Source organism: Cavia porcellus, unplaced genomic scaffold, assembly GCF_034190915.1.
Source record: "Cavia porcellus strain 051 isolate PalLab524CR breed Dunkin Hartley unplaced genomic scaffold, mCavPor4.1 scaffold_30, whole genome shotgun sequence".
Classification (NCBI taxonomy): Eukaryota; Metazoa; Chordata; class Mammalia; order Rodentia; family Caviidae; genus Cavia; species Cavia porcellus.
The window spans coordinates 18,372,186-18,393,603 of record NW_026947513.1 but is presented as its reverse complement, the minus strand read 5'-3'; the positions used below and the strand labels follow the sequence as shown (position 1 = coordinate 18,393,603).

At 41.8% G+C, this 21,418-nt stretch overlaps 1 protein-coding gene across 7 annotated transcripts in view; it reads right to left on the bottom strand.

Annotated features, from left to right (window-relative positions):
- Tbc1d1 (TBC1 domain family member 1) overlaps positions 1–21,418 on the bottom strand; it is a 220,626-nt gene that overhangs the window by 85,254 nt on the left and 113,954 nt on the right. For 6 of the 7 annotated variants that reach the window (XM_063240405.1, XM_063240407.1, XM_063240409.1 and 3 more), the window contains 4 exons: positions 20,084–20,188; positions 19,244–19,376; positions 13,515–13,606; positions 5,702–5,812 (listed from right to left, as the gene is read on the bottom strand). In XM_063240405.1, coding sequence (XP_063096475.1) covers positions 5,702–5,812; positions 13,515–13,606; positions 19,244–19,376; positions 20,084–20,188 — 441 coding nt within the window. The remainder of the gene's footprint in view (positions 1–5,701; positions 5,813–13,514; positions 13,607–19,243; positions 19,377–20,083; positions 20,189–21,418) is intronic. The other variant, XM_063240406.1, reaches the window with a different exon arrangement.

Sequence of the window (21,418 nt, the reverse complement as noted above, 5' to 3'; positions counted from 1 at the left end):
AGTTGAATGGCCAGCTTGAATGGCCAGCTCCTAGTGCACTGCAGTAGTTGTAATTCTCAGTTCTCTCTTCTGCTGGCTTTGCTTACTGCCTGCAGCTTTCCTTGGATATTCCACATTCCCAGTTTCTCCAACTTTTGGGGGCTCTCACTACACTTTGAGCTTCACGCTCACAGCTTTCCACACTGCCCTCTCAGGGGTGCAGTGCCTAAAATATCACTGGAAGCTTCCCTGGCCTCGTGACTCTTGCATTATGCAAGCTGGTAAAATCAGCACCACATAGATGACACCAAGATCTGACACCAATTCCAGAAGCATCCTTTGTCTCATGGCAACCGAATTCCCAGGAAACCAACTTCTTAGATGGTTTTTCTCTAACAAGGTGGTCCAGGCCTCTCTTCTCAAAGAAGTCTTTTATTTTTGCATCTCTTAGCTTACCAAAGAGGGGGTGTTTCTGATTCCTAACATGCCTCAAGGCATGTTTCCTACCATCCTGTTGTAAGTCACTGAGCTTCTTTTGAACCAGTTCAGCAACCAAGCTGTCCTCTGCTCCAACGCTGCCAAAACTTTTCAAGTAGGTTTTTCTCTCCTTATTTTCAGTATACACGTGGCTAAAACACCACAATAATACCCAGCCATAGCTTCCACACTGGGATGCCCTGAAATCTCCTTCACCAGTTAGTCTACCAAACTTAATCTTGATCTCCTACAAAGCCTTAGCACATGAACAAAATGTAGACAAATATTCTGCTAGAGCATAGCACATACTGTTTTGAGGCCAATTACCAATGGAAATCTTTGTTCCCCGTTGAAACTTCTCGATCCTGCTCTTACTGTGACTTTTTAATCAACATTATTATCTTCTAAACTCTGACCAGAATCTCCTATCAAGCTCAGTGTACAGCATTCTAGGTCTTCTCTGGTCAGTATCTCCAAACCTTTCAAAACTCTGCAAACCAGTCCCCAAAGGTTTCTAGGCTTCTGAACCACACAGTCAAGCATCACAGCAACAGGTACACTTCCAGTAACCAAACCTGTCAGTCATTTTGCTCATTGCTGGGACCCAATAACTGACACCAACAACTTAAAAAAGGAGTTTTATTTCAGCTCACGTTTCAGTCCTTGCATAGTCTGCAGCAGGGTGGAAGGCTGAGGGTGGAGGAAAACTGTTCAAGTTGTGGAATTCAGGAAGCAGAGCACAGAAGGAAGCATCAGGGAATGAGATATACCCTCCTAGTCACACCTCCAGTGATCCCACTCTCCACACAGGTTCTATCTCCTGATGTCATATTTACCTATGGCATTCCTATGACTCAATCACCTTTCAAAAGCCCCAACTATTAGTACTTGAGGCTCTGGGGGAACATCTAGATTTAAACCATAACACCTTCAAAGGGACTTCACAGCGAATTCTACCACACTGATCACATTGTTCATGCTTTGATAGATGGGGAGAACCTGAGCATAAAAGTTTGGGACAAGTATTAGACTGTGACATGACTAAAACTCTCAGCTGGGGTCCCACCATGCTGTGCTGGCACATGTCTGCCACCAGTCTCCTTCACCAGTGCCCCTCACAGGCAGAATGGAAGATCAAACTGTGACAGTAATACAGTGAAATGAAAAGGAACAGACTGTCCTTACATGCAACACCATGGATGAACCTCGGAAACAGTATGCTGACATGTCACAGAACCAGCAAAGCTAACCAAGTCAAAACCAAAACCACGGTCAGAGGGGAGAGGAAGCAGTGAGGACAGACTGAAAAGGGATCTGAGGACCCTTCCCAGTATGATGGAGATATTCCACATTGACAGGGTCACGGCAACCTGATGTACCAAGGCTCAAAACTCAGTGAATAACACACTTAAGATTCATGCAACTTGCTACATGTCAATTTTACCTCTAAAAAACCTAAACACTAAATTCTATTTAGCCAAACACATCAAGGTACAGCATTTATAAGAAACTTATTTTGAAAGGTAATAAACAATAAGGTGAACTAGAGCACGATGGTGCACAACTGTAATCCCATCATCCTGGGATGCCAAAGCAGGAGGATTGCCAAGTTTGAGCCTGCTTTGGGCAATTTAGTGTAACCTCGTCTCAAAATGAAAAAGGGCTGGGGTATAGCTCAGTGTTAAGCCTTGGGCTCAAACTTAATATCATGAGAGAGAGAGAAAAAAAAAGGTGGAGTGGTAGATATGATAAAGCAAGTTCAATACAATGTTAAAAACTAAAATCTGCCTGTGAAAATGTAAATGCTATGGTCTAATCCTTTCAACTTTCCTTTTGAAATTTTTCATAATAAAATGCTAGGGGACAAAAAAGAAAGAAAACATATCTATTGGAGAGTGAATCCAGATTAATCAGTATTTTTATAGCACTAAATTTTATTAAACTCCTATGAAAAACATGATTAAAATAATGTACTTAAACCTCAGACAAATTAGTCTGACTGTTTCTTGGCAAATTGTCTTTTATTTTTATTTCCTCACCTCTAAAATAGAGACATGGTATGATCCAACAATACAGTGAATGTGTAAATTACAAACTGTTACAGTAAGACATATTACCATTAACCCCTTTACAATACTCCCTCTCCCTTCAGACATGCTTATCCTACTGTCCTTGCACTTTGTTTTTTTGTCTTTTTTCCTTTTTATCTGTACCAGGGATCGAACTCATGACTGCCTGCTTGCAAGGCAGGCGCTTATGCCGCTGAGCTAAATCCCCAGCCCTGTCGTTGCACTTTCTAAGTAGTTCTGGAAGCCTTTCATGAATGTCTTTATGAGGTGTGATCATAAATACAGTGAAAACTGCTGCTTAGTGAATGCTGTTGCATCCAAGGAAAAGGCAGGCTTGTCGCCCACCTAAGCACCAGTGCTGGCACTGTGTCACTTTTGGTTCTCCCACAATCAAAATGATCCATGAAATATAAGCATTTGGAATCAACTCAGGACATCAGGACATCACAACAAAAGACACTCATGAAAGAGGACTTTCAGAACTGCTTCATGAAACGGCAAGAACGGTAAGTGTGCTGTAAGAGGGGGAGAATATTTTAGAGGGGATTAATGGCACTCTATCTTTTACATTCTATCTTCACAGTAAATTTTATATCACACCTCACTCAGTACTACCCACTCAAAATGCTGTTGTAGAATGAACTGAGTAATTCATGTAGGGAATGAGAATTGTGTCTGGCACAAGGCAAACATTCATTAAGAGGCAGTTGATTTAACAATTTTTGGGTCAGCTCTGTGAATACAAGTATACAAGTAGAAATTATAAGCCTACTGACTAACACTTCATACTCTAATATATATATAAAAGTTAACTGTAACTCAAATTATGGCCTTTGCCCAAACTGATTCCTTTTCCATACAGATCTGAGGATCTGTTCAGTTTTTTTTCTCGCTGATGAAAATCAACTCCTTTGATAGCTGTCAGCACTTGAAAAGCATATCCACTGGTGGGTGCAGGGCCCTGAGGCAGAGGCTCATTGTCCTCTGTCCCTGCTGGCCAGAGATGCTCTTTGTCAAAGCCATGTGTCTACCTGTCCAGGTCACAGCACACACATTGCCAAAGATCACCAGATCTGCAGGTGCAACAAAAAGCAATGGAATGCACATGGTCAGATGATCTGACAGCAGAAATTATGAGTGGGAATCCACCGATGAATACTAAACCTGTATTTGACCCATCTTAGAGCGGCTGCTGCTTTGAAAATTCCCACTGCTCAGCGCCCATTTGAGTGTCCAGCTGGTGGTCACCAGCCACACCTGGCAGGGAGGGTCACAGCACTTGCTACATAAATGCAGACCACAGAATGCTTAGAAACCCCTAATAGATGCAGACATTAGCTGTGTTTTAACATTAAAATCTCTGACGCTTGAAATGGAAAAAAATATTAAGTATACTGCTCCACTGGCCTGATCTATGCCCAATTCATAAAAATGCTATCATGATCCATAAAAATAAGTATAGATTCAGGTCAAAACTTTCCATTTCAATAAATGCTCACAATGTGCAGTACAAGACCATTTTCCATCTACCATAAATGCTTCATTCCTCTTCCTAGCAGTTACAAATTATTTCAAAATTACAAATTTCCTGACATCACATGTCAGACTAACTCAGAAAAGTCAGAACAAGGAAAACGTGTATGGGGGTGGTGGCAAACAATCCCAGAAAACTTAAGACTGAATGGGCCTATCACATGTGCCTGGAGGGTACAGAATCCAAAAACTGGTTCACAGGGCAAGGGAGGGAAACTAGCACACCAAGGCTAAAAGCCAGATATAAGTGACACAGTGGTGTCACTGCTTGTAGGGCCCTGGGTTGGCAGATGAGTGGTGCACGTCTATAATCCCAGCACTTTCTGAAGCTGAAGCAGGAAGATCATAAGACTAAGCCCTGCCGGGCATGATGGCTCACGCCTGTAATCCCAGCACTCGAAAGGCTGAGGCAGGAGGATCGTTGCGAGTTCGAGACCAGCCTGGGATAGAAAGTGAGCTCAAGGCCAGCCTGAACTGCATAGTGAGACTCTGTCTCAAAAAGACAAAAAAAAAAAAAAAAAAAAAAAAACACAAACCACTGAGCCCTGCAAAGGCAATTTGATGAGATCCTATCTCAAAATAAAAAGGGGCTGGGAATGTGGATCAGTACAAAGATCCTGCATTCAATTACCAGGGGAACCTTCCACACACCCACAACGTCGCACATGAGCTCTTGACAGTTCAGGGAAGATGCAGGATTGCCAAAGCCGACCAGGAAGGCAGAGTTTACAGGTGCGCATCCAATTAAAACTCCTGAGTGCTGGCAGTGAGGCCATTTATGGGGAAAGGCACTGGGTACTAACATATCCTTCCCTTTGGAATAAGCATTCTGAACAGCTTTACGGGAAAAAGAGCAGGCCAATTTTGGAGAACAAAGGAACCTAAACACCCTTCACTGAGTTTCTGAAGTTAACTTCAGCATACATGTGCTCATCAATGAAGAAGCCACAGGGAGTCAAGAGAAAATGGTTTGTGTGTACCAGGTCTGCTAAACAAATTCAAGTATTACAGGCAGATACCTGCCGGCAGCCCCAGCTTCTGATGCATCGCCTCACAAATAGCAACTCAAATTCTGGACAGAGGACAGGAGGGAAACAATGATAACCCATAAGCTGAGCTTCTGAACACTGTATCTAACTGTCTGTAACAGTTAGATACAGGACCCTATACTAATGTAACATTTATATTTCAAAGAATTTTCAGGTATTTTCACATAATTTCAAAAAACCACATAATGCCACTCCCAGTTTTCCAGGGAGAAAGGTGAGGTGACAGAGGCTGGTTCTCTGCAACTGCCCCACCCATCTATGATGCAGACCGACACTTCTCATCTTCTTCAACCATAATTCAACACTACCAAACCATTCTTATAGGAAAATAAAACATGAAGCCAGGTGTGGTGCCACATGCCTGTAATTCCAGCAGCTCAGGAGGCTGAGGCAGGAGGATCACCACGAGTTCGAGACCAGCCTGGGCTACACAGTGAGTTCAAGGTCAGCCTGAACTACATAGCAAGACCTTGTCTCAAATAAGTAAATAGCAAAATTTACTTTGAAAAAGCGATTTCAGTGTTTCAGAAAACCCTCAAGACTGAAGACAGTGAGTGTCCTAATCAAAAGTTTCAAGAGACAAAAGCGCCATACCTGTTTCATCTCTCCAATATGGATGTGTTCTTTTTGCTTCTCTTCATATAAACATCTCAGAAAAGAAATAATCAATTCATTCTCTCGCTGCTCATTTCGTGGTCTCAATTTCTTTAAAAAAATTAAAAACAAGAAATATTACAAACCTTTAACCTGTTAACAAAACTGCTAAACCACTTTGGAGGTGCTGTGAGGCTCCATTCACTTAATCACGGTAGTGCCTCTTACGTTCTCCTCTCACTAGGGGGCACCAACGATCCTTAAAGCTGATTTTTTACACAGGAAAGTGGGACCAGTGGGCTAGACTGGTCTTTCATGTCCTTTCGCCTAAAATAAATTTTTGACATTAGATGAAGACAGTCACAACATTTCATAAACAGTTGTTTAAAACAGAGGAATAGAAATCTATGTAAACACCCAGAGGTCAGGTGCCATAATGAGCACACGTCTACCTTATCAGCGCTCGCGGTTAGCAACTGGACAGGGAGAGAGTGGGCACAGGGCTGTGGTTTCACATGTCCCATGCGTTCATCAGGAAGGACTTTGTGGAATGCCAGAGGCATGCACTTCGACACAAAATTTTTCAGATCTTTTTTTTTTTTTTTTTTTTTTTTGGTACCAGGGGATCGAACTCATGGCCTCATGCTTGCCAGGCAGGTGCTTATGCCGCTGAGCTAAATCCCTGGCCAGACACAAAATTTTTCAACTGGGTCCTCCTCTTTCTCTCTCTATCCTTCTCCTCCCCTGCTTCTTCTCTTCTTTAAAGCCTCTCTATGCCCTTTAATTTTTCAACAGAGCACTGGCACTGGACTAGAAATCAAGACTAGTAAGTTCTGTCTGCTGACCAAAACCCAGTCATTTATCTCAGGCTCCCTACCCTGTTAAGATTAGAATGTATACAAATAAAAACTCCACGGTATCCTCCGACTTTCAAATTTGCTGGATTTCAAATATCAAAGTCTATGCATGTAAGATCATCTGACTTAGCACAGTATTTTGTTGGAATGTGAAGGAGACAGGACAAACTGCTCTGGAGAGGCACAAGGCAGCTAGTCTATAAACTTCTGAAGTAACTGACGGCCCCACTGCCCAGGTCCTCCTCTCTCCTTCACTCTACACTGCTAGGCTTCCCTTTTACACAGGGTCAGCCGCAGCAGGCAGGTCAACCGTTCAAGGTGGCAACCATCCTGCCCAGCCAGGTGAGGAACAGTGCTGTCACCCTTCATGGCACAAGCAGTAAGAGCACAGGCGACTCTACAGACCCTCTAACCAGTCCTTCTCTTAAAGAAAAGGATCATTTAAAAGGCACATTGTTCTTCTTAAGAAAAAAACAATTTTATGGTTAGGAAGCTTTGTTTTCACTAAGGACTTCCTGCTCTTTCAAACGTTTTACAGGTCAAGTAAACATTCTCAACCTAAACTCCAGGCCATGGATCCTGAGGTCACAAAATCTGACATCACAGGAATCATTTAAATTTTATTTTCCATTAGATCACATTTCAACTTAAGAGCTAGCTCTCAAGGTTAGGGGTATTCTGAATCTGTACATCCACAAAAATAGCAGGAACTCTCCTTCATTCACAGCTAGTGGGAATGGAAAATAGTGTGGCCACTGTGGCAAAGAGTTCAGCAGCTTTTCTTACCACACAACCCAGCAGTCCCTGGCAGTTATCCACATGATCTGAAAACATATGTGCAAACATAAACCTGCACAAGGATGTTTACAACAGCTTTATTCATAACTGTCAAAACCGAGAAGCAATCAAGGTGCCCTTCAACAGGTGAATGGATAAACAAACTGGTACATCTACAGAACGGGATATTACTCAGCACTAAAAGGAAACATGAGCTACCACATCAAGCCATGAAAGACATGCGGGAAATTTAAGTACTAATTACTAAGTGAAAGAAGCCAACCTCTAAAAGCTACATACAGTGTTTTCAAGCAGACTGACTTTCTGAAAATGACACAACTATGGAAATTGTAAAAGGATGTGTCTTAGTTACCTTTCTCTCATGGCTGAGACAAAATACCTGACACCCAAAATTTAAGATGGAAAGGTTTATTTAGCTTACAAATTTGCGATGTTTCAGTCCATAATCAGCTGTCTCCAAGGAAGGGGGGCATGGGAGAGGGGCAATCACTCATGGCAGTGGAAGACAGCAAAAGCAACGACAGTTAAAAGGGAAGGAGCACAGAGGGAAGACTTTCTGCCAAGGGGCAGAAAGTGTCTGAAGACAGTGTATGAAGGCCATAGCAACTCTAGGATGGGTGTAGCACTCACACCCTTAACCCCAGCATTGGACCATGAATCAATCACAAACTTTAGAAGCCTACCCCCATGACAGCATGAGGCCTTATAGGTACATCCAGACACAAACCGTAACATTCCACCCCTGGTCCCCCAAAGACTCATACACATCCTTTATGCAAAGGCATTTAGTCCATTTCTGAGAGTTGCCAAAACCCTAACAGTTTCAGCACTCTGAAAAGTACAAGTTCCAAGTCTCCTCCGAGATATAAGGCAAACTCTTAGCTTCCAGCCCCTGTACACAATAAAACAAAGTTAAACACTTCCAATATACAATGGCACCAAGACAAATGTTACCATTCCAAAAGGCACAAAGAGGGGAATACAAAGCATTGGAACAAAAGCAAGTACAAAATCCAGCAGGGCAAACATTAATTCCTGCAGTTCCATGTGATACATGAGAAGCAATCTGTGGTAAATTGTAAGCTCCAAAAAGGCTTGTGTAACTCTGCCCCTACAGCACTTTTGGTGCTGCAGCTCCCTTGGTTTCTCTCTTGGGCCTGCTTTGCTCTCTTCCTTGTAAGTTTCCTCAGATAATTCATGTTTCCTGGCTTCTTCAAACTTCTGGGGTCTTCACTGAATCTCTGGCTTCACTCTCAGAGCTCAAATACTGTCCTCGGCACACAGCCTTCTGAAATCATGGTGGAAGCCTTTTTAACCTCCAAATTCTTGCATTATGCGTGCACCTAAAACCAGCACCACATGGATGATGGTCAAGGCCTGCCGCTAGTTAGATCACTAGCCAGGCTTTCTTCTCTCTTGGCTGTAGGGGTTAAGTTCCTGAATCGCTGGGCACTCCAAATCCAATTACAAGGAACAAATTCTCTATGCTGCTGCCATCCTGGAACATGGTGTGACTGCTGCCATTCTTAAACATGAGCTCTGCATCTTTCTCCTCAAAGCAAAGCCTTTCACTTGTGCAGTTTTGAGGTTGCAAAGGGTGGAGACTTGCTGCTTCTTGTGATGCCTTCAGGCTACCTTTAAGTTTTCTTGTTCCTTCTCAGCAATCAAGATCTTCTCAGCTCTATCTTTGCAATACATAGCTTTATTGGATCTTCTTTTCTGGTCAAACTCACATTTTATATCATCCTGCTGGGCTCTTTGCCTTTGATTTGCAGCACAAATCTGACTAAAAGCCTTCAACAATAGCCATGCCACTGCCTCAACATCAGACTGCCTTAAAATTTCTTCTGCCAGATTAATTAGTCCATTGCCTTTAATCTTGGTCTCGGGCAAAGTCTCTGGACACGAGCAAAGCAGACAAACTGTCCTCTAAGCCATAGCATACATCATCTGGACTCCAACAACCAATGCAGTCCTTCTTCCCAGCAGAAACCCCTCAAGCCTAATTTTCACTGACAGAACTTCTACCAGCCTTCTGCTCTTCTAAACTCTGACCAGAATCTCTCATACAGAAGGCTAAGGCATTCCAGTGCTTTCAGGCAACATCTCTGAACTTTTCCAAACCCTTCCCACAAGTATTTCCAAAGGCTCTTAAACCACACGGTCAGGTACAGTCACAGCAATGACCCTGCTTCTCTGGTACAAAATTTTTGTGTTGGTTACTTCTCTCTAGTTGCTGAAACAAAATATCTGACACCCAAAATTAAGGATGGAAAGGTTTACTTAGCTCACAGTTCATGGACATCTCAGTCCACAAGCTTCTGGGTCCAAAGCAGAGTGGTATGGCAGAGGGCAACAATTCATGGCAGAGGGCAACAATTCATGGCAGAGGGCAACAATTCATGGCAGTGGAAGGGAGCAAAAGCAATAAGAGCAAAAGGAGAGGAGCACAGAGAAAAGACTCTTTCTGTCTATTATACTGTATATAGAGTCCAGATGGGTGTACCAACAGTGGCATATCTTTATTTTCCAAAACTGACTTAGTTAATTGCTTTCAAAAACAAATTACCCTCCAAAATGCCTGCAAGGAAAATAATGGTAAATTAAATTGTGTAACATTACTTTGTAAGCAAAAATGAATTGGTCTGTTCAAAATTATGTCAGAAGTCAGGATGGTGTTCGCAGAGGCAGGGATGAGGTTGGCGGAGGTTGGCTTCCTCACAACAGAAAGGCCCTATTTCTTAACGTTGGTGCTTGTAACAGATTCCCTCGAAGTAAGAATTTATTGAACTAGGCTCAACATGGTATTATATGACAGTAATTCTAGAACTCTGAGAGGTTGAGGCAAAAAAATAAAAAAATTCAAGTCCAACCTGAGTAATGGGCAGTTAATGACAACCACACTATCACACAGTGTGCACACTCACATATACACACACACACACAAACTAAAAATAAAATTTTAATCTCCAGTAATGAAAAATCACTGAACTTGATTTGTGTGCTTTTCTGTAGGTATAATCTGATTTTTAAGAATCCCAAAACAACTAATTGCTTCTCAAAGGGAATGAAACCAGTTCTGTTCTGTTTCTTAATCTCATTTGTATAAGGAGTTCATCAGTTAGTGTAAAGGCAACTGAAAAATAAATTTGCAGCACTGACAATGAAGGTTAAAAGTATATGGCATTCCCAGGAAACTAATTAAAAAGAGAGTGCTCACTTGCATATTGCATTCTCATATCTTTTTTAAAAAATTCTAACCACATCTTATTTAAGAATAACTTTTAGGGGCTGAGAATATATAGCTCAGGGGCACAGGTACCTGCCTGGCAAGTGTAAGGTCCTAAGTTCAATAACCGGCACCAAAAAAACCCCCCAAAAAACAACTTCTAAACCATGGAACAAAGTTAATACACTTCCTTTAGGAAGTGAAAAAAAAAAAGGAGGATCGTCTGAGCATTAATCTGTATCTTGTGAAACGTCATGCTATTTAATGAATTACTAATGCCTACTGAGTGCAAATCTCCTTGATTTATCTGCTCAGGATTTCATTAAACAATTCCCTGAAACACACTCTTTCTGACGAGGAGAGTCAAATTTTAAAACTGTTTTTAAACTGGCCTTTGGCTTGAAAGTGGTTCTCTGGGCCAAGGATGACAGACAGCGTGGATTTGGCACACTGGGCCAGCAGGGAGCAGCCTGAGAAGTGAGCAAGACCTTACCGTGATGTCACCTTCATATGCGATGCCCAGCAGGGCATGTGTGGCAACTGTGCATTCCCAGTAACGCACAAATGCAAAGGTGATTCTGCAGTGCAGAGTCCTCTTATGAAGAGAGGGCTGAACAGGGCCACATGCCCACCTGGTACCATGTCTTTAAGGTGCTCAGGTTATCTTCTCCTGTATCGCTCACAGTTTAGTGATTTCTTTCTCCCTATGGCTATAGGTGAGTATTATGTATTTTTTTTTTTTAGCATTAACATTCATTTACAAAAACACTGACTAACCTGTTTTTTTTTTAGCATTAACATTCATTTACAAAAACACTATGTTGTTTTCATAACTTTTTAAGTAATCACATACCATTAATTTCAACAACAATTATATTCGCCTTACAAGAATTTGCCTTAGGGGAGGTTTTCAAAAACAAATAACCCTTCAAAAAAGACTGCAAAGAAAAATATTTACCATTCTATTATAAGAGGACTCATAAAACAGCAAGCCATGTTTTTCTTTATAGCCTCTTTAAAATGTGTGGTTTTCAAACATATTAGCAGGCAGAGCTACTTGAAAAGAACTGGATGACTTGACTCCAGAAAGTATCTTAGAAAACCCAAGTTTGGTCACTGAGGAAATAATTCAAGAAGCCTATCAATGAGTCATTAAAAGATGGATGTCCAATGAGAATCATCCAATAAAGAGGTAACTTATGATGCAGGACAAAGTATACACTGGGTTTTCAAAGCCAGTGAACAAGACTACTTTTTTGCTTCAGAAAAAAAGACAGGAAGAAACAGAGATATCTAGAATACACTGAGTCCTAGGATACTAACTGTCTTTTTATTTGAAAGCAAATTTTTGTCAACAGCTTTTTTTTTTGAAGTTTCTTTGCCATGTGTGTAAGTGTCTAAAGAACCTCCATGGAAGAGAGAGACTTTCAGAATCCTATCTATTAGGAACTATTCCTCGCACCAAACTGGGGTAAGCCCATCCTGGGCCACCACGCTGCTTGAGAAACATTACATGGCACTGACAGTACAGATCCACAGCAGGGAAGGGAGTGCATCTCTACGCCTGCCAGGAAGATGCTCTCCTTAGTGAGTCAATAGCTCCACTCTAGAAGGGATCAGCACCGGCATCTTGGCTTTGACTGTAAATTCGTTAACAATCAGAGGCACCTTGTCCACTCCTGACCCCAAATACAAATCACATTACAGTTGTCTAAGAGAATCACTTTTATGAAAAAACAAAAGCACTGAGTGTAGAGTTGGTTCAGAAAATAGAAGAACATAAAATCAATTGAAAATTGTAAAAATACCCTCTAGTCCAGTAATAGAACCTCCTAGAGCATTCAACAACACACAGCCCACTGCACTACACGTTAGAGGTCTGCTCCAATCCATTTGTGAAATCTGTAAAGATCTTATGCTTTCTTTCTACAGTTCAACTGCACAAGAACAAAGGAATGAGGAAAGTACTCTAACGTGAGACTAAAGACAAAAGGATAATCCTTCCATTTTTTCACACAAACAGAAAACAGATCATTGGGCTATTGGCCTTCCCCAGTGAGGTGGCACAGGGAACCCGATCCACACGGCCACCAGTCTTATTGTGACTAACATTCTTTTATTACATGCAGAACCTACTGGTCACCAGCACCCCACCTCACAAAAAAAGACAGATATATTCTTTATTCTGATATAAGCTCTTTCCTAGAAAAGTGCCAGAAAACCACAAAAACATGCCCCTTCACTAAAGCAGACGTGGAATTTGTGATGAGCTCATTTCAGACTCATGGTGCATAGACTCCAAGCATGCCAGTTACCCACAATGTGGTTTCCCTGAGACACACAGGGCCTCAGCACAAGCACCAGGGCTGGTTCTGAAGCCTAATGTAGAAAGATAATAAACCTGTCCTTGGTGGTGGCCGCTAATTTTTTCTTTTTCAATTTTAGTATGTAACATGACACTCAGTATGTAACGTGACCTAAACTTATTTTCCAAACTGAAAATTTTAAAAAAATAAAGAAGGAAGGTGGAAGAACTGAGTTCACATGCATGCCCTAGTGGATGCATGCCCTGGTGTCTCATGTGATTCCCACACTGCACACTGAAATCCCCAGCACGAAGGAGCCGCTTCCTGGGGGCAGAAGCTCCCGGGGGACCAAACAGTGTGTGCGGGTCACAGTCTAGCTCTGTCTCCCAGTTAAGGTTGTTTTCCCCTTCATGGTTCCCTTGCTCTGAGTCTGACATATTTCCAAGACACCTGTCAGGTGGGAACCCTCAGTTCTGAGCTGGCCCCTCTGGGGCAGTTAACCATTCCACCACGAGGGCCCCTGTGCGCTGTGACATCGCTCCTGTGTACTCTGTGCACACAACACTGCACGGGGTGGCTGCTGCTTTATTTTCCCGCTCAAAACCACAGGCTGAGCATTGTACCTGCACCTCTTCAAAAATAGTTGCCTGCTCCTGATTAGTCAACGTTGTCAAGTGCTTCTGGAGTTCTAATTTGGTTTTGGAAGAATTCATTCCTGTAAGAGGAGAGAGAGAGAGGTGATTAAACTCGTTCCGAGTCCAGAGGCACAGTCAGCCTCTTCCACCCTCACTGCCTTCACCCTCTCGCCCCAGCCAGTGCAGGCTGTCGAGCCCTTACAGAGCCTCTAGTCAATGACGGTGTCTTCATGTCTATCTGAGCTCTGATGTGCGAGGCACTGGATACTTAGCACTGAAACTCATCAGTTCATTTGCTCCCTAATACAACCTGACAAGTTAGGAGTGTGCTGTTGTCCCTCTGCCACAGTGAGGGAACTGAGGCCCAGCGATTCTGCAGAATTTTCAAAGCCGACCCACCTGGACTCTGTCTCAGGTTTGCATGATTCCAAATTATTTCCTCCCATTAAGACACTTGATACAATCAGAATATTCTCAGAGAATGATAAATTCCCATGAATATTTATATGTGAACATTAACCTTTTTTTAAAGCAAAATAATTAGCATTCATGTGGTTTAAAAATTGACCCACATTATTCCCTTGTATGTTAGGGTCCTTTCACATAAAAATAATACATGTGGGGCTGGGGATTTAGTTCAGTGGCATAAGCACCTGCCTTGCAAGTGCGTGGTCATGAGTTCGATCCCTGGTACCAATAAAAAAGAAAAAGACAAAAAAAAAAAAAAAAAAAGAAAAAGGACTGAAAAAGAATTCATGTAGCTAACAATTCTCCTTTCACTGTCGTATGCTTATCAAGTCTTAAGACCATTTCATTAATATTACAAAGAATTTTGAGGAAAGTTACAAAAATAAAATCCCTCTGTAAAACAGCAGTGCCCACCAGAATGTGCTGTTAAGAAGTTCCATCTCCATGTGAATACAATTCAGTTCCTATTTTATCTTTTCTTGATGTCCAGAGACAAAAGTCACATAAGAGGAGAAAACTGTGAATGAAGGAATCTGTTGACTCCACTGTCTTGGGGAAAGAATCTGCTGCTGGTTCCTGCTCCTCTGAGAACCGCACGCTCCCACCACAGCCATCCTGAGGGGGGACCTCAAGCTGGGGTGGGGGCGGCCCTGAGCTCAAGAACAGAGTGAACATACTTACAGGGCTGGGGATTGCAACAGGGAGGAAGCCCTGCCATGCCAGGGCGCCTTGGGACTTGGCCATCATAACCTTTATTTTACAGCCAAATTTGCTGACGTCTAGAAGCTGGGCAACCATCAAAGAAAGGTCAGGAGGCCCAGCTGCAGCCAGCCTGCGCCACTGTTCTCCTTCCCAGAGCTGCAGGCAGAGCAGCCCACACTGCAATAGACTGCTGCTCCCACCCTGTAGCAATGTCCTCCTCCGGAAATCTTCCTTCCCTCTCATTTTTTACCAAAGATAACCCTTGAAGAGGGCACCATAAAAATAACCAGTGTACTTAAATGACTGAACATTATCTCATTTAATCCTCAGATAACTGCTGACGTAAGCCTTTCTTAGTAATCCCCAGGTAGACATGAAAATACCGAGGTTCATCAAAGGCAAACTTTTTTTGCCCACAGTCATGACAAGGTAAGACTCTGAACCACGTTAGCCTGCAGACAACAGTCTTGGACCTCACTGCCTTCCCTGACTAGCAGAATCAAGTCACCTAACACACAGACCGGTTCCGAACAAAAGTGGATTCTGAGGCAAGTTAAGATGTGGGAAGGTCAAGCGGCTTAAAGTGTTCTATGTGTACTCTCTGGCCTGCTATCAGCTCACAGACAGCCAGGGATGCAGACACTATACTTTACTGTATCAACTACTAAAATACTGGAGCAAAATAATGCCTAAATTTATGAATATAGTAAGCATTCAATAATCACTAAGAAAAATCCTCCCCAAAACAGTCTAAGCATCATATTTTAGAAATATTATACTGTTTGGTAAAACATTCACGAGGAGGAAAAAATCCTAGAGTCTACAAAGAATAAAACTAAGCATACATCTGGCCAAGCATAGCGGTGCACTAAGTAATCTTATCACTCTGTGAGGCTGTGAGACAAGAGGATCAAAAGCTTGAGCCCAGCCTGGGCAACTTAGCAGGACCCAGTTTCAAATTAAAAATTATAAAAAGGGCTAGACATGTAGCCCAGTAAGCAAGCCCTAGGTTTAATCCCAAGTCCCACCAAAATAGAAGAAAATAAAAGGTAAACATCTGACAACTTCAGGTTGTCACAAATGTAGCCTCTCTTCATTCACCAGGTATGAAGGATCAACCCACCAGACCCGGCCTGATGAAGGATGCCTCAATTCCTCAGGTCCTTCCTGCCTCATTTCAAGCCAAATGATCCCACTGGGGTCTAATCACCTTCAGTCACTGCCCCTGCTGAAGCCATCTCTTCACAGGGGCCCATGTGATGCCACAGGAGAGGGGTGGGGAGCAGGGAAGGTACCCAGAGTTGAGGAATCCTCTGAATGGAGAGGCTGCTCACACTGCAAAGATTTTACTAAACAGAGCTCTGCTGAATGACTCTGCTCCGAAAACAAAAGAAAGCCTCAGCTTAAGATTTTTTAAAGAAAGTGTAATTAATTTTATCAATTCCCCAAATGCTTCTCTAACCTTAAAAAAAAAAAAAAAAAAAAGCAAAATACAACGTAAATGGAGCCAACAGTTGTGCAGTTGTACAGTTCAAGCACAGAACTGAGCGTGCCCCCGTCTCCCCAGCTACACTTGCGTCCGGTGTCATGAACATGGATGGTGTACTTATTCTGCTGCACTGATTCTGGGGCACAGCTTGACATGCAGTGGTTGTGAAAACACAACCCTTCTTGTAGTCACACCACTGGGCCCTCTGGAGCTCTTGGTCAGACAGTAACTTCCTGGGAGAACCATCCTTACAGTGGATTTTAATAAATCACTTCACTCTACTTTTTAGGAGCAAAACAGCAGAAACTGCTCCAAAATTGCCCAAAAAGTAATTAGAGCACCTCCTTGACTGAGGATGCCCCTGAAAATACCCCACCTATACTTTCAGAAATTCTTTTATCCAGAATTCTCCTGGCTCTGTTTGATGGCTGGTTTTTAGATTAGTAGAGCTTTCTTTTACGGTTGAGTTTTGCTATGTAAAAGAAAAATTAAATGATTATCTCCAAAGCTATAGCAGCAAAATCTCTGGCCTGATTAAATTTGTAACTGTAACTTCCTGAAAGCTCAGCCAGACCAAAGAAAGACTTATCAAGTGGAACTCTGGACCAGTTCCAGCTCTGCAGATCACCATCCACTTTATCTTCAAGGCCAAACTCGTTCCTGGCTTCTTAATAAGCTCTTAAGGGACATTTCTGTCATCATTTACCTTATCTTGACAACCAATAAGGAACGGGTTAGTGATCCTCTCAACTGTGATCGCAAGTTAAAGCCCAACTTCTCTCATTCCCAGATATATTTTATATAATATCAGCAAACAGAAACAACTTGGAAAACAGTCTAAAACATTAATCATGTTCATTTTAAAGAGCAATATAATGCCACACATGTACCTTCCCAGACCTTAAAATGTCAACTATTTTATTTCAAAAGGGAAATCAGATACTACACTTCACATTCATTAGGATGGCTGCCACAAGAGAGAGAGAGAGAGAGAGAGAGAGAGAGAGAGAGAGAGAGAGAGAGAGAAACAAAGAAAGAAAAAGAAAGAAAGATTGACTGTTGGTGAGAATAAAGAAACTGGAAATGGCCTGTTGAATTAACCATGGGGCTATAAAATGGTGTAAGTGTTGTAGAATAATATGGCTGTTCCTAAAAAATTAAAACATAATTTCCATTTGATCCAACAATGTCACGTCTGTGTATATACCTAAAAGAACTAAAAGCAGAAATTTGGATATTTGTGCACCAACATTCACAACATTCATATTATTTATAATTGCCAAAAGATGGAAATAACTCAAAAGTTCAATGATGGATAAATAAATGAAATGTGGTATGTATACAGTGGAATATTATTCTGCCTTTAAAAAAAATTCCAACTTATGCCACAACATGAATGTACCTTGAAGATATTATGCTAAGTAAAAGAAACCAGAGAAAAAATAATCTATGACTTCAATTCCTACATATCCCAATTCCCAGAAATAAAGTAAAATGGTGGTTGCCAGAGACTGGGGTAAAGCAGAAAAGGGGAATAAGTGTATAATGAGCTGTGATTTGGAGAGATTAAAAAGTTCTGGGGGGTAGGGAGTAGTGATGGCAACTGTGTAAGTGGACTTAATGCCCCTAAGCCACATGCTTCACAAAGGTTCATGAGAAGCTCAGTGTGATGGTGCGTGGCTGTTACTGCAGCTACTTGGGAAGATGAGGCAGGACTGCAAATGTGAGGCCAGCTTAGGCAACTGAGCAGGACCTTATCTCAAAAATAAAAGGGGTTTGGTGCTCCTTGGGTTTGGTCTCCAGTACCACGAAACATACACACATACATACATAAATAAAAACAAAATTGTGAATTTTCTTCACATATGTTTGGTATATGTTTACCACAATTAGTAGAAAGGGAAAATAAGGGCTAAATGTTAGTTTTTCATTACACACTTGTAGCATATAATACGTATCCTAGATACACAAGAAATGTTCTGGTTTTTTTCCTTTTTGCAATAATATGGGTGGTTTAAGTCAAGTGATAGCACCAAAGCCATATAAAAGGAATTTTACAGTCCTCCCATAAATGAGACAAAACATAAAAATCAAAAAAAGAGAGATATAAACTTTCCCAAATTCCCCCAGAGGATTGAAACCAGTTGCTGTGACCCTGACCCACACCAGCTGCCACCCGAGATAAAGTCTTGTTCCACAGGGCCTCCCCCACTCCATCAGGACCAGTCTGGCCTCTCAGGGTCAGAATTTGCTAAAAGAACAGTTGGCAGGCATCCCACGGTTTACCCCTGGCATGGCCTTAATTTGGAAAGATATGGTACTGAGGTTAACAGCAAAGTTTTCCCATCGGGGATCAGTTCCTGGACTCACTGGACACTGGCTTATTACTAGATGTCTCTAATCCTCGTTTATATGTAAAATACACAAAATAAGAAGTCCCTTTGCTTCCCACTTGTGAGGAGGATTGACCGGATAGTAACAAATGTGAAAGAAGACCGTTTAGCACCGTGCTTGGTATCTTCAGGTATTTATCATCACTGCACACCCTAGCATCTCATTATGGCTTCTCCTTGAGACACATTTCTAGAGCTCATCAGACACCATCTCCTTTATTCTCACCCATTCACTTCTCACCTACAACTGTCTTCGGCCCACCTCTGCATTAAAACGGTGCCAGCAGAAGTTACCAAGGCCTTCTGATGGGAAGCCCTAGTGGCAGTTCTTTGGGTCCTCTCTCACTACACCTCCCTGCACTGGCCACGGCCTCAATAGATGTTACTGCTTTGGCGACCACTACTTCCACGACTCCTCCCCTACTCCAAGAGCCCCAGAGGGCACGTGGCAGAAGAGGGGCATGGATTCTTACTCTCAGTACTCAGCAAAATATCTCACAGACAGAAAGCATCCACTGTGTGATCAGAAGTCACCTATGGCCTGTGACCCCTGCATCTCATAGGATCCTCAGTCAGGCGGAACCCTGCAACAAATGCCTCCACCTCGACAAGCTTTCTGGTACCTTCAGCTCTCACTGTGTTGCAGCTGATGGCGCCCCACTCACCCTCGATCCTCTCGCAGAGCTTATGCAGACCCTGCAAGGGGCAGGCTTCACACAGCTGGGCTGGTGCCTTTGCCGTCTGTTGTACCGCGGCCACTGTGAAAGCCTGCTTCAGGGTCATCATGATTTCATCAACCTAATGGAAAAAGAAGAGAAATTATAGCCAGCAACAAGCCAATTTCAGATTAGTGAGCTGAGATTAGTGAAATGTCAGGAAATCTGTGGATGAGACGTAGTATTTTAAGGTATGTCTGGAAAATTCTTCATAGTTTTGCAGATAATAATGGTAATAATTGCTAGGCTTATTGTCTGAGAAACACTCCTGGAGGCTTAAAGCTGTTGAGGAAAGAAGGCAAAAAATAAAAATACAATAAAAATATAAATTAAAGCTGGGCGTGGTGGCTCATGCCTGTAATCCCAGCACTTGGGAGGCTAAGGCAGGAGGATCACTGCGAGTTCAAGACCAGCCTGGGATACAAAGTGAGCTCAAGGCCAGCCTGAACTGCATAGCAAGACCCTGTCTCAAAAAAGATAAAAAGATGAAAAAAAAAAAAAAAAAGTTAAATACTGAGTAAAAAGCAAACTCCTTTTGACCAAAAGTCCAAAATTATTTTTAAAAACTAAGATCAGAGGGTGAAGGTGAGCATATTCTTCAAAAATAATGAAAACTGCAAGCCCAACTAAATCTCGGATGTGTATATACTAGTAGTTATCAGTTACTGAGTGAAGAGTCAGATAATGATACAACAATGAGGTCATGTAGTTTTGCAGAGGGCAGAAAAACCAGCAAGGTTGAAATCCTCTGTCGAGACAGAGTCCAGATAAGGGCTCAACCTCACTCACCAGAGCTTCATTTGCACACTGGAACACGTAGCAGACGAAATGAAAGCCGCCGCCACCCAAAGCCTCCCGGCAGATAAACCCAAAGTGGTCCACATGTCGGATGCCCTGTGGAAGGTGGGGAAGGGAAAAGGCAGGGTGAGCTGGACCCCGCACAGGCACCGCCAGAAGTCTGACTTAGGACCACACAGCACAGTTTAATGGAGCACTAGCGAATTCCTATGTCCTCAGGTATTTTCAAAATTTTAAAAAGATCTTTCAGGTAGGAAGAGTAGCAGCATTCTACTAAGATGTTACTTGGATTACCTCCAGAAGACTAAGGTTTGAAAATACACACTTTAGTGCTCACGGCAGCACTAAAAGAAAACAGAGAAAGTTGATGGAAAACACAGTACTTTATTACGTAGGCATTAAAGAATCTAAAACTATGTGAAAGATCAAATACAGACCAGAGATAAATGAAGAAATACATCTGTACAGCCATGAGCATACATGCATGGACACATAAAACTCAGACACAAAGCTAAAAAAAGACTTAAAACATATCTGTCTTCTTAAAATAACAAACAGATAAACACTGAAGTAGAATGTTATGGACAATGAGTAAAAAGTTATAAATATACAAAGCAGAGATGCTTTTAAACATAAGCTATGAGGCCAAGTTCTGCCATAGCTTACTAAGAGCTCTTTTTAATAAACACTAACATGTAAAGTTGTTTGGAAGGCATCAGCTAACACAAGCAACCACAGTAGAAATAAAACATCTCTTATAAACACTAACACACTGAGGTCTTCTGAAAACACCATCATGAGCGAGGACAGCCTGAAGTTTAGGTAATCATATAAACTTACAACATGCACTAGTTAGGAAATAATAACAATCACATTAAAAAGCAGATATTTAAAGCATTAATATGTCAAAACACATAGGAGAAAATCAAGGCCAACATTCTATAGATAATGCATTTCCAGGCCAAATATCACCAATAAATAATCACTGACATATTTTGGTATCTCAATGAATGTTTCCCTATAGCAATTAAAAATATACTAGAGTACGGCTTAAAGAAAAATATGATTTAAGAAAACATCTTTGAAAATGGCTCCCTGTTGCATCTATGAAGAAAAAAATTACTATTTTTCAAATTTTGAAAGAAAAATCCCTTTTTGAATACTTGAGCAAATCATATTATAAATCAACACACATCAAAATTTTCATCTTATTAATTATGGAAATAAAAAGTTATAGTATAGAAAACAGTCAAACATAACTTTAAGTGATCTCATATGTGTTCGCATGATTCTAAATAAAGCTTCCACAGCTCAGTCGGCAGATTC